The following is a 12,757-nucleotide window of genomic DNA, read 5'->3' on the forward strand; positions in this document are numbered from 1 at the left end:
ACCATGTGCAATGCTGGAGTGGTGTAAAGCTTGCCACCTTTGGACGCTGGAAACGTGTTCTCTGGAGTATGAACCATGCATTACCAGCTGGCAGTCCGATGGACGACCCTGGGTTTGGCAGCTACCAGGCGAATGTTACCTGCCCTAACGCATAACGCCAACTGTAAAGTTTGCTGGTGGAGGAATAATGGACTGGGGCTGTTTTCATGGTTCGGGCTAGGTCTCTTAGTTCCAGTGAAGGGAAAACTTAACGCTACGGCATACAATGACATTCAAGACGATTCTGTGCGTCCACTTGTGGCAACAGTTAGGGAAGGCCCTATCCTGTTTGAGCATGACTATGCCCCTGTGCATGCGGTTTGTCGAGATCGGCGAGAAAAAAACTTCGAGTCGGCAGAGCCCTGAGCTCAACACCATCAAACATCTTTGGGATAAATTGGAACACCGACTGGGAGCTAGGTGTAATCAGCCAACATCAGTGCCCAACCTCACGAATGCTCATGGCTGAAAGCAAGTCCTTGTAGCAATGTTCCAACATCTAGTGGAAAGCCTTCCCAGAAGAGCGGAGGTCGTTATAGCACCAACTCCATATTAATGCCCATGATTTTGGAATGAGAAGTTTGAAAAGCAGGTGTCCACATACTTTTGGTCATGTAGTGTAGGACCAGTCATACTACATACAACATGCTTTCAGTAGATGTTTTAGACTGTTCCTCTGAGGTGCAGCAGTACACCAACAGCAGCTAGGCTCTTTGATAAATGTGTGTCTGAATATTTGTGTGTAAGTAAGAGATGGAGGCGCTTGGAGAAGTATGTGGTATGAGAAACAATAGAAACAGAACACCAGTTCTTGTAATTGAATTAAAACAGAACAGTTTGGCAGTTGACTAATAAAAAAAACATGACTATGGCACCAGACAATGAGAGGTGCTGCTGAAGGGGCAGGGATGGTTCTCAGAGTGTTGGTTTTTCTACTCGCCCTCGACCCCCACCCCAAAGAAAGTGTGCTTGTCAGACATACATATAAATTAAACAAGTTACCCATGTTGCCCTGGGGCTGGGCAATACTGGGCAGCCAACACACAGATTGGCACATCACCACCAAAACAATATCATGGTGAGTGACACGTCACTGTGCCACAGAGGCTGATGGTGGGCAAGAATATGGTTTCAGTTTCCCACACCTGGAAACATGGCAAAGTCTCTTTTGTCCAATGACAGGTTAGTTGTTGTTGACGGCGATGTTGTCACACATTTTGTTCTTGACTAAAATTAAAGGCTGAAGGTAGTGGATGTCTGCCTTCACAGAAAACATCTAGTTCACTTTGTCCTGGAATATGTAGAGGTTGTTGGTGGTTGCCACAGCGATGACATTGTCCTGAGGGTGCCAGGCAGTGTGGAGGATTTTCTTGTTGAAGTCCAGGCTGTCTACACTGATCTCATCCTTCTTCCGCTTCCCGTCGGCACACACCTTGCGGGGCTTCAGGACCTGCTGTGGCTTACTGCCCTCCCGGGACGCCTCCAGGGTCACGTCCCGCCTCTGGCCCCGGTCAAACATCCGGAAGAAGTTGTGGTATGAGCCCGTCATCACCACACTAGAAAGGAAAATGAGAAGATTAAAACAAGGAAACGAAGAACCTAGGGCTTGTTATTTTTATGAATACAATTTGAGTACTTGGCAATGAACGTTAACCTGTCATTTCCGTTCCAGCAGCACTCAAACTTGTCGAAAATGCAGTCGTTTTCATAGAGCGAGCACAGCTTACTCCTGAGGTACTCGTGAACCTGCCATGAGGGAAAAAGACAGGCCAGAGCTAATCAACATGGTGTCACATACACGAACCTCAGCGGTCAACTCAGTATTTATGAGTCATTTAGGGAAAAAATATTCTGAATAAGAGAGTGTTAAGATGATTGAAATGGCCTACAACATAAGTTCAAAGTAAAACATCTAATTTCAGGGTGTGATAGTGCAGCAGTCTGGCAAGAACAGACGTAGAGTCCCCCTAGTGGACATTATCTAAGCTACATGCAGGAAATGAGGTGTGGTCAGTCCCTGATAAAAACGTGCACCAAAACAGCCTGTTGACTTTCTCAAACTTTAAGTTCCCACACTCCCTCTGCCAGTCTCACCTGGTACGTCTCCACGGGCCTGCTCTCCATGTTCAGGTCCCAAATCTTGACAGACAGGTAGTCCCGGGTCATCATGTAGCGCCCGTTGTGGCTGAACTTGACGTCTGAGATGGAAGAGATTATCTCAGAGAAGAAGGAACGGTTACTGGGGTCCTCCGGCTCTTCGAACACTGGAGAGGTCAAGTTAGTTCAAGTTAACCACTATTAGAGATAATAAGGTGCATGTTTCTGTGCCAGCCCCCCCCCACCCCATCTAATGTGAAAACAAGATATTCCCACATCTAACTATGCAGCGATGTGAATTCAGTCAAGCCATTTTCTAACGTGAAAACCCCTTATACAGAGGTTGTTGCAGTGGCCACTAGGTGCCTGTTGATCATAGGTACTCACATTTGGAGTGCGTGTCACATAGTGCAGATGCCCTCATGTCACAGAGGCGGATGGTGCCCTTGCTGCTGCTGTAGACAAAGGTATTGCACTGGTGTGGATGGAACTCAGCTGCTGTAATCACCTCTGTCAGCTCCTCCATGTTGGCTGGCTTTATATCCACAATGTCTGGGAGGGGCTAGAGTCAAGGGGGACTAGCACACCTACGGAGAAGAGATTTGTGACACACCCTGGGTAAACGTAAACACACACACACCCCCCTCTGTCCCTTCCCTCAACCATCCTATAATTAACAGCTTGTCGAGGATACTGAAGCTGCGGTCTGTGATCTCCTGGTGCCAGAGATTGATGCGCAGGTCGTCTGCGGATAGATACGTCTCATGGTCACTGTTGATGGAGATGGAGTTGATGTGGTAGGTGTGCGCATTGGCAAACACCCTGCGAGGGCTCGCCTCCACCATGAGGTCCATGGGTCTAAACACAGGCACCTGCAAGGGTACAGAGGGTAGTCAGCGGGTGAGGCGCTAAGGGTATAGGCTACACCCACAGTGACTAGTGTTTCTCTATACTATAACTAAGGCCCTGTTTTACTGCAATTATTTCACATGCCTGGATTTTATCAAACTGTCCCTCTTTATTTTTGTCAGCTGGTCCAGCACCATCTTCAGATTTTTGTTGGTGTGTGCAATACTCGTTTCTAGAGAGCTTAAAATACAGAATAAAAATCGCACTGTCACATGATTGCACAGAACACAGGGCCCCAACTTTTGCCTCGAGCATGTCATCAGCTAAGCACGTACTCGAAGTGCAGTGACAGTGTTGGGGTCTATGTAGCGTCCATCCTCCTCTTTCAGGTTGTAGCCCTCTGGTCGCTTGTCTCGTTCACTGATCTTCCACAACTTTATGGTTTTGTCTGCCAATCAGAACACAAGACTAGATAAATATATTTAACAGTTAAACAAAGCTCAGTGATGGGATGCACATATAAAAGTGAAAGTTCAGAGTGAAAACCGACTGACCGTTTGTGGACAACAGGAACTGAGCTGCGTTCTTCTGGGGCAGCCAGCGGATTTTGTTGATCTTTTCCTCGATCTCTAAACTCTTCAAGTAGTCAAACTCGGGCTCATGGCTCTGGAAAGTACTGTAAACATTGTACTCACTACGACACTGTGGCTGACTCTTATTCTGTTGGGGGAGAGAGGGAGTAGACGAAGAGAAAGAAAAAGGAGTAAGGAATGAAGGAGGCAGAGGGTAGAAAACTCCAAAATCAAATAAAAATGATTTTGAATTTAAAAACTCCAAACTTCCAGTCTTACCTCTATTTCCTGCTGAAAGATGACTACCCTGCCACCTTTGTCTCCTGTGGCTAGCAGCTCCCCTGAGTGGTTGAACTCCACAGTAGATATGATGTCGGCTGAACACAAAACAGATGCAATTAATTTCGATTGCACTTCTATAAGTCATTGCTAGATCGAATCCCCAAGCTGACAAGGTAAAAATCTGCCGTTCTACCCCTGAACAAGGCAGTTAACCCACTGTTCCTAGGCCATCATTGTAAATAAGAATTTGTTTTTAACTGACTTGCCTAGTTAAATAAAATACAAATTCTACCCATCACAACAGGTATTCAGAGAGAAATTTCAGATGGTTGTATCCATGAGACAGCAGTTAGCATTACTAGCACTGGATTTGTTGAGAGGTCTATCGGCTATCCAGGAACTGGAGTCTTAGGGCTGGATGAGTATCTGGGTGGATGTAGGCCATAGCATTCCACTGAGGATGTGATGGCATCCAAAGCAGACAATGATCAGTAACCAAGTTCCTACAGGCTGCAGCACATTCCCCCAACAGCAGTACGGAGGCTTTGTAGACAAAAGCTGAGACTTTTACCCACTGTTGCCCATTCAAGCAGAAAGACAATGCTGAGAAATGTTGCAGCAGGAGGCTGGGCTAAACACCCTGGGGCATGTAAGTGTGTATCGTGTTTAAGGAGGCCATGGACGCACCACGTTGTCAACGCCCTGAACCCCCATGTTGTTTTCAGCACTTATTTCCACGACTGATCAAAACTTGTTGTTTTCTCATGACACTCTGGTTCCTCTGAGCAATGTTTGGAATATCGAATCACAATACATATAGAACCACTATAATGGTGAAAATTGATAAAAGCCACCAGTGATTTTATTTGGTACCTCCAATTTTTTTGTTGGTGTTGGACAGACTAAAAACACCAGCAAATCAGTTCCAAGTGATTTTAATTGGAAATCCGTTCAAACTATTCCCACACCTAATAGAGATGTGATCAAATCAAATGTTAGTCACATGCGCCAAATACAAACTTAGTGAAATGCTTACTCACGTGCCCCCACCCACAATGCAGTTTCAGAAAAATACAGATAAGAACAACAGATAAAAAGGTAACAAGTAATTAAAGGGCAGCAGTAAAATAACAATAGTGAGACTATACAACAGGGGGTACCGATACAGAGTCGATGTGCGGGGGGGCACCGGTTAGTTTAGGTAGTATGTACATGTAGAGATATTAAAGTGACTATGCATAGATGACAACAGAGTAACAGTGGTGTAAAGAGGGGGTGAGGCAATGAAAATAGTCTGGGTAAACATTTGACTAGATGTTCAGAAGTCTTATGGCTTGGGGGTAGGTGGTGTTTAAAAGCCTCTTGAACCTAGACTTGGCGCTCCGCTAGCGCTTGCCGTGCGGCAGCAGAGAGAACAGTCTATGACTAGGGTGGCTGGAGTCTCTGGCAATTTTTTTGACCTTCTGACACTACCTGGTATAGAGGTCCTGGATGGCAGGAAGCTTGGCCCCAGTAATGTATCGGTCCGTTCGCGCCACCCTCTGTAGTAGGGCTTGACGATATGGCCAAAATCTCATATCCCAATATAGGGCATTTCATATCCTGATAACGATACATATCGCATTTTCTGTAAATTAAATGAATAAATACGTTATATAAAATGACCACATGTAAAGGCCTATTTCTTATTACTCAACAAATAAAAGCAATCAAATGAGTAAGTACTTTATTTAGAACATTAGCAAATTTTTCAATTAGACACTAAACAAAATGTATATTATCTGAAAAAGTAAATAGAAAACAAACACTTCAACTATAGTTAAACAAAATAAATAGGCCTATTTTTATTTTTAAATAACAGGGCTTGCCTGTTTTGCATGTTATTTTTGCATTTGGTACCTTGGGTTGAGTGTTAGCACCAACTCATGAAACCCCCGTTTCTCGACCATGTAAATTGGGGCCTTATCTTTTCAGATGTAAGTTGTTTGACATAATTCTCGCGTAGGTGGTAAAAGAGGTTAGTGGTGCTTGAGCCCATTGTCAGGACCGGCCTACAGCATATTTTGCAGTGGACGGTTTTCTGGTCCGTGTCAGACTTCTCATACCCAAACCACATCCACGAGACCGAAGGTGCCCCTCTCTTAGGTACGAGCTCAGTGTCCTGTCACTCTTCCATGTTAGTTTGTGTTGCAAATTTCCTTCCACACGGCTCTGTAGTGCCCTGCGGTCAGAGGCCGAGCAGTTGCCATACCAGGCAGTGATGCTCTCAATGGTGCAGTTGTAGAACCTTTTGCAGATCTGAGGACCCATGCCAAACCTTGTCAGTCTCCTGAGGGGGAATAGGCTTTGTCGTGCCCTCTTCACAACGGTCTTGGTGTGCAAGGACCATGTTAGTTTGTTGGTGATGAGGGCTTCTAGTTACTTGGTGTCCACAACCTGCTCCACTGCAGCCCTGTCGATGAGAATTGGGGCATGCTCAATCCTCTTTCGACAATCATCTCCTTTGTCTTGACCATGGTGAGGTTTCTGACCTCCCTATAGGCTGTATCGTCGTCGTCTGCGATCAGGCCTACATCTGTTGTGTTGTCGGAAAATGTAATGGTGTTGGAGTCGTGCAGTCATGAGTGAAGAGGGAGTACATGCCTAAGGGGCCCATGTGTTGAGGATCAGCGTTGCGGAAGTGTTTACCTACCCTTATCACCTGGGGGCAGCCTGTCAGGAAGTCCAGGATCCAGTTGCAGGTGGTGTTTAGTCCCTGGGTCCTAAGCTTATTGATGAGCTTTGAGGGCATTTTGGTGTTGAACCCTGAGCTGTAGTCAATGAATAGCATTCTCACATAGGTGTTCCTTTTGTCCAAGTGGGAAAGGGCAGTGTGAAGTGCAATAGAGATGCGTCTGCTAAATGGCATATATTATTATTATTATTATTATCATATGTGGATCTGTTGGGGTGGTATGCAAATTGAAGTGGGTCTAGGGTTTCTGGGATGATGGTGTTGATGTGAGTCATGACCAGCCTTTCAAAGCACTTCATGGCCACAGATGTGAATACTACAGGTCAGTAGTCATTTTAGGCAGGTTACCTTAGTGTTCTTGGGCACAGGAACTGCGATGGTCTGCTTAAAACATGTTGGTATTACGGACTCGTCAGGGCGAGGTTGAAAAATATCAGTGAAGACACTTGCCAGTTGGTCAGCGCATGCTCACAGTACACGTCCTGGTAATCCGTCTGGCCCTGTGGCCTTGTGAATGTAACTGTTTAAAAGGTCTTACAACGGCTACAGAGAGCGCGATAACACAGTCGTCCAGAACAGCTGGTGCTCTGATGCACGTTTGTGTTATTTGCCTCAAAGCGAGCATAGAAGCAATTTATCTCGTCTGGCAGGCTCGTGTCACTGGGCAGCTCTCAGCTGTGCTTCGCATTGTAGTCTAATGGTTTGCAAGCCCTGCCACATCAGACGAGCGTCAGAGACGGTGTAGTACGATTCGATCTTAGTCCTGTATTGACGCTTTGCCTGTTTGATGGATCATCATAGGGCATAGCCAGATTTCTTATTAGCTTCCGGTTTAGAGTCCCGCTCCTTGAAAGCGGCAGCTCTAGTCTTTAGCTCAGTGCGGACGCTCCTTGTAAATCCATGGCTTTTGGTTGGAGTATGTACATACGGTCACTGTGGGGACGGCGTCATCGATGCACTTATTGATGAAGCCAATGACTGATGAGGTGTATTCCTCAATGCCATTGGAAGAATCCCAGAACATATTCAAGTATGTGTTAGCAAAACAGTCCTGTAGCTTAGCATCCGCTTAATCTGACCACTTTTCTTAATTGATCTAGTCACTGGTGCTTCCTGCTTTAATGTGTGCTTGTATGCAGGAATCAGGAGGATAGATCAGGATGGTCAGATTTGCCGGAGGGCGAGGGAGAGCTTTATATGCATCTGTGTGTAGAGTAATGGTGGTTGCACATTTAACATGCTGTTAGAAACGAGGTAAAACTGACTTAAGTATCCCTGCATTAAAGTCCCCGGCTACTAGGCGTGCCACCTCTGGGTGAGTGTTTTCCTGTTTACTTATGGCAGAATACAGCTCATTCAATGCTGTCTTAGTGCCAGCCTCTGTGGTGGTATGTAAACAGCTACAAAAAAAATACAGATGGTGTGGTCTCCAGCTTTTCATTATTATTCTACAATGTAGAAAATAGTACAAATAAATAAAACCCCTGGACTTTTGACTGGTACTCTGTGTGAGCCACACACACACGGTTATTATTTTTGACAATTTTAACGTATCATGTTGATCATGTTGTAATGTTATTTTTGCACTACTTGGCTGTGCCTACACCAAAACGGCAGTGTTTCCCCTTCATAGCTTGTTCTCCATCTTTTTAAATAGGGAGCCAATTGGTTTTCAGCACTCATTTCCATGACTGATCAAAACCTGTTTTCTCAAGGCTCTCGTCCCTCTGCAGCAGACATATGGTAAGCAATGCGTTTGGAACATCGAATCACAATAGAAATCACAGTACGGAATCGCAATACATATCCTATCGGCACCTAAGTATCGTGATAATATCGCATTGTAAGGTCCCTGGCAATTTCCAGCCCTAGCGTACAGTGCACCATACTGGATGTTCAGACAGACTGTCAGCATGAGGCGACAGGACAAAAGAGAAAGCAGCAAGCAAGCCATTGTATGTCAGAAATGGACTATGCAGCCACTCTTACACATAGCACCGGACTGTCTGCGAGGCTAGTAGTGTAACATTTAGGGAGATGAGAAGTCATGGGTGACCGCCAGGGAATGAAAGAGAACTGGACAAGCGTGTTGCATTGAGTATCATTTATCCAGCACAACATAATTTGTGAAATATGAATAAATACCAGGAAGCCATGATGAATCTGCAACAACTATGACCTGTGAAGAGCTCTTACCTTCGGCAACGTCGTCATCAATGGCCCCCTTCACCTGTGAGAAGCACCACTGCACATCATTGCTCCCACCTCCAGCTCCTGAATGGCAGAATGACAGTTACTGATCGAGATATTGGTCATGACTGGTTATGTTACAAATCTGACAGTGACCTGACTATTGGCACAAAAAAAATTCTGTGTACTGCCAGACACAAAATGACCTGTCTTGGTCCCATCTTGTGCATTCAGCTCATTTGTCTTTGATAACATCTGATACTACATGGACTGAGAACAGTCAAAATGAACACCAATGACCTCAGGAGTCCTTGGAGACCTATGACTCTACTTCCACAGTCTCTTGATAATACACTTGTTAAGAGAGAACCCTCTGGCACAGGGTAAGATAATAAATAATTAGGTGGGTGCTTATTTGCCCTACTGGAAATGTGTTTTTTGTATATCCCAACAAACCCTCAGAGTGGGGTCACGGCCAGAGTCTGCCATTATCAACAGCAACACCGGAGCAATTAGGGTTAAGTGCCTTGATCAAGAGCACATTGACAGCTTTTTCACTTTGTCATTTCGGATATCTGAACTTGCGACCCTTCGGTTACTGTCCCAACACTCTAACTAACCACTAGGCTACCTGCCACCCTCAACAGCTGTTAGCGTCAAACATCATACACTAGGTCAAGGCTGGGGAAATACTACTACAGTATTATATAATGGATAAGGAATAGACATTTCCCACAGAGATGTTTCAATGGTTATTTACACAGGTCAACTAGTTCTAGCCCAGCTCTCTGGCAGGGTTATTACAGGTATATTATCCAGAAAGGTTTCTCGATAATAATAAATGGTAATTGCACAATGAAACAGGTTGAGTTGTACATTTCCACAAGTAATAATTTATGTTATTGCACAATGGAACTGGTTAGATTCGTTGATAAAAACATGTCTGGGGTGTAGTGTGGTTGGGTGTGTGTTAACTGTAGGAGGAGCAGGTATGAATAGAATGTTGTCAATGTAGAGGGTGAAGCCTAAATGTCCCATCAATAAAAGACAATGGGAAACCTCACATCTAGCATGTAACTTGGCTGACTACAAGTGATCACAATTGTAAGAGTGCTAAATTAGGTTGTCATCTGCCTCTGCAAAAAGTGATACAAGCACCATGGAGCCCTCTGTATCCCATTATTTGGGGTCCCGAGAGGCGCAGCGGTCTAAGGCACTGCATCTCAGTGCTAGAGGCGTCACTATAGACCTTGGTTCGATTCCTGGCTGTGTCACAACCGGGCATGACTGAGAGTCCCTTAGGAAAGAGCACAATTGGCCCAGTGTCGTTAGGGTTTGGCCGTCATTGTAAATAAGAATTTGTTCTTAACTGACTTGCTAAGTTATATAAAATAAATCAGACAACCACTGCAATAGAATCTGGAAAGAAGACAATTCTATATTTAGGGCGCTGCATACTTTCGACAGACACTGAATCTCATGCATAGACGGTTAGCATTGATTTCAGCCAAGTCATTATTGGCCCACCTTGCAATGCAATCCCAGCCTGAGGGAAATGGCACGGTGATCTTCATGTTCAAGCATACATACATACATATTAAAGCAAAGCCCACATCCAGCAATAGAACCGTGACTCATGGTTAAATCGATAATGGTGGGCATCGTAACGTTACAGGTGCCGTTCGGAAGAAGCCAGTCATCATCCACCCCACCATCTTTCACATCAAGACTCCCGCTCAACTCGCCGGTCATGCTGGCGCGACAGTGCCACATTAGGGACAATTTAGCTACCAGAAATACTACTTGGCTGGCTAACTCACTAAAAGGATATGTATGTATGGCCTTTGGCATAGTTAGGTAGCTAACGTTACAGCTTCAAACTAACAGTTTGCATGAAATAACAGCGAACAGTATGTGATTGAGAGGAATGTGGGATTAACTATAATTTAGCCACATCTAGATAACGTTAGCCTGTAAAGTTGGACGTCCTCAGCTAAGATGATTGGTGAGGCCCAGTGACACATGAGTTAGTTAGCTTTAGCAATTTGTTAGCTAGACGTACATATACGTCTAAATACAGTATTGTATATAACTAGCAAGCTAGCTGGTTAAGGTCGCTAGCTAACGTTATTGCCACCGGTAGTTACTAGCAGCTAACGCGTTACTATTTCCATTTACCTGCCATGGCTAGAGGGATTCCCGGGCTTGTTTGTCAGGTTATGACTCGTGCAAGCAGTCTCTCAAATGAAGAAACTGAATCGTGAGACCGAGACGTTCCGGCTTGTTCGCTCACTCACACACCCTCCCCGACAAGTCTTCCCACCCTTCCGACACCCACCATCCACAGACAGTTCAAAATGGCGCTACCGCATCCCACATGACATCATCATTACCCGCCTCTTCTTGAGTGGAAACGGTGGGCGTATAACCAGAGGGGACACACCCACTAATGGGACGCACAGTTCTTATTATCATGATGTATATTATTCAGCATCCTGGTGACGTCCATAACCTTACCCATTGCCCCAATCTCTAATGAGCCTTTGGCTGATCAGTGGGCAACGGCCGGCCCCTTACCAAGATGGGCAAGCCCGGTTTTCTGATAGGTTGAATTGAGGTCGGACAAAATCAGACTCAAAGTGATTATTATATATGTTCTTAAAATATAATGATCATATATTTTAATATGTATGTCACGTTTACATATGGGAATTCCAAGTCGGAAACTCAGGCCACTCTCTTGAGCTCCACTTTTCAACCTGAGAATCACTGATGTCACATGATTTGACCTCGTCCCCCCCCCCCCCCATAAATCATCAGTTAGACAGACAAGGTCATGGATTGTAAAAAACTGAAAGGGTGCCTATAAAATAGCACATTTTACATTGTCACAAAAAACATCCTATGTTGGGGGTGGCTAAAACCATGATTTGGTCAAAATACTTATGTAAATAAGGCTTTTATGGTTTTTAATATCTATGAATTTACAAACATTTCCAAAAACCTGTTTTTGCTTTGTCATTATGGGGCATTCTAGAGTAATGGGCCAGTAGCCAAAACTTACTGGCCCCTCGCAGGGCTGCTGGGCCAGATGGCTGTTCCCACTTGCTACAAGATGTCCACCATAGTTCCAGTATCCAAGCGAAGGTATTATCCTCAGTAATCTTCCATCCAAGTTGTCAGACCCAAGTGGCTTGTCATTGTTGATAGTCAACAATGTGCTTTTTATGTCTTCCACACAGACCTTTCGGAATTCAAAATTACAGTGCTTGTCTTTCATAATTTGGTCAGTCATACTTGGATGTGTAATTTCAGTGTTTGTTGCTGGCATGTCATGCCTAAATCTTGCAGATTAAAACATCCTTAAAGTAGTTGGCAATATCAGTGTGATAAAAATGAGCCGTCTGAATCAATGAATGATGGAGCTGAGTTAGCCTTTTTGTCCAAAATTTTATTTAAGGTGCTCCAAAAATTTGAATATCATTCTTTATATAATTGATCTTTGTTTCCTTTGTAGAGTTTCTTCTCCTTTTTATTCAGTTTAGTCACATGATTTCTCAATTGCAGTTTGTTTGACAATCGGTTGTGCAGAGAGATTTATTTGACATTCCTTTGCCTCTGTCACGCCCTGACCATAGAGAGCCCTCGGGGTTCTCTATAGTATTTTAGGTCAGGGCGTGACTGGGGGGTGTTGTAGTCTTTAATTTCTATGTTGGTGTGAGTATGGTTCCCAATTGGAGGCAGCTTATGATCGTTGCCTCTAATTGGGGATCATAGCACCTCTGGACGCTTCAGACCGAAGGGCGCCTCTCGGGCTTCCTTGCCAGCCGTGTTCCCTCATAACGCTGGTTCCCTTTTCCTGCTGCCTCCGCAGGCCTCTCTCATCTTTTTAAGTGGGAGAACTTCACAATTGGTGTCTGACTAAATACTTTTTTGCCTCACTGTAGGTAGGTCCGGCCAGCAGGACAGTTAGATAGGCCCGGCCAGTCGGTCT

At 44.7% G+C, this 12,757-nt stretch overlaps 1 protein-coding gene across 2 annotated transcripts; it reads right to left on the reverse strand.

Annotated features, from left to right (window-relative positions):
- Positions 1 to 834: 834 nt before the first annotated feature.
- Positions 835 to 11,123, reverse strand: ppp2r2ab (protein phosphatase 2, regulatory subunit B, alpha b). 2 transcript variants are annotated; one of them, XM_035776129.2, is made up of 11 exons: positions 10,942 to 11,123; positions 8,770 to 8,847; positions 3,837 to 3,934; positions 3,540 to 3,705; positions 3,321 to 3,433; positions 3,130 to 3,225; positions 2,831 to 3,008; positions 2,524 to 2,688; positions 2,134 to 2,303; positions 1,694 to 1,785; positions 835 to 1,595 (listed from the first exon to the last, which is right to left on the reverse strand). In XM_035776129.2, exons 1-11 carry the CDS (start codon positions 10,946 to 10,948, stop codon positions 1,316 to 1,318), a joined length of 1,443 nt encoding a protein of 480 aa, XP_035632022.1. In that variant the 5' UTR covers positions 10,949 to 11,123; the 3' UTR covers positions 835 to 1,315. The 2 variants fall into 2 exon arrangements, with proteins under 2 accessions (XP_035632022.1, XP_035632023.1); XM_035776130.2 differs by lacking the exon at positions 3,130 to 3,225 and having other exon boundaries at positions 10,942 to 11,120.
- Positions 11,124 to 12,757: the final 1,634 nt, after the last annotated feature.

This window comes from Oncorhynchus keta, chromosome 9, assembly GCF_023373465.1.
Source record: "Oncorhynchus keta strain PuntledgeMale-10-30-2019 chromosome 9, Oket_V2, whole genome shotgun sequence".
NCBI lineage: Eukaryota > Metazoa > Chordata > Actinopteri > Salmoniformes > Salmonidae > Oncorhynchus > Oncorhynchus keta.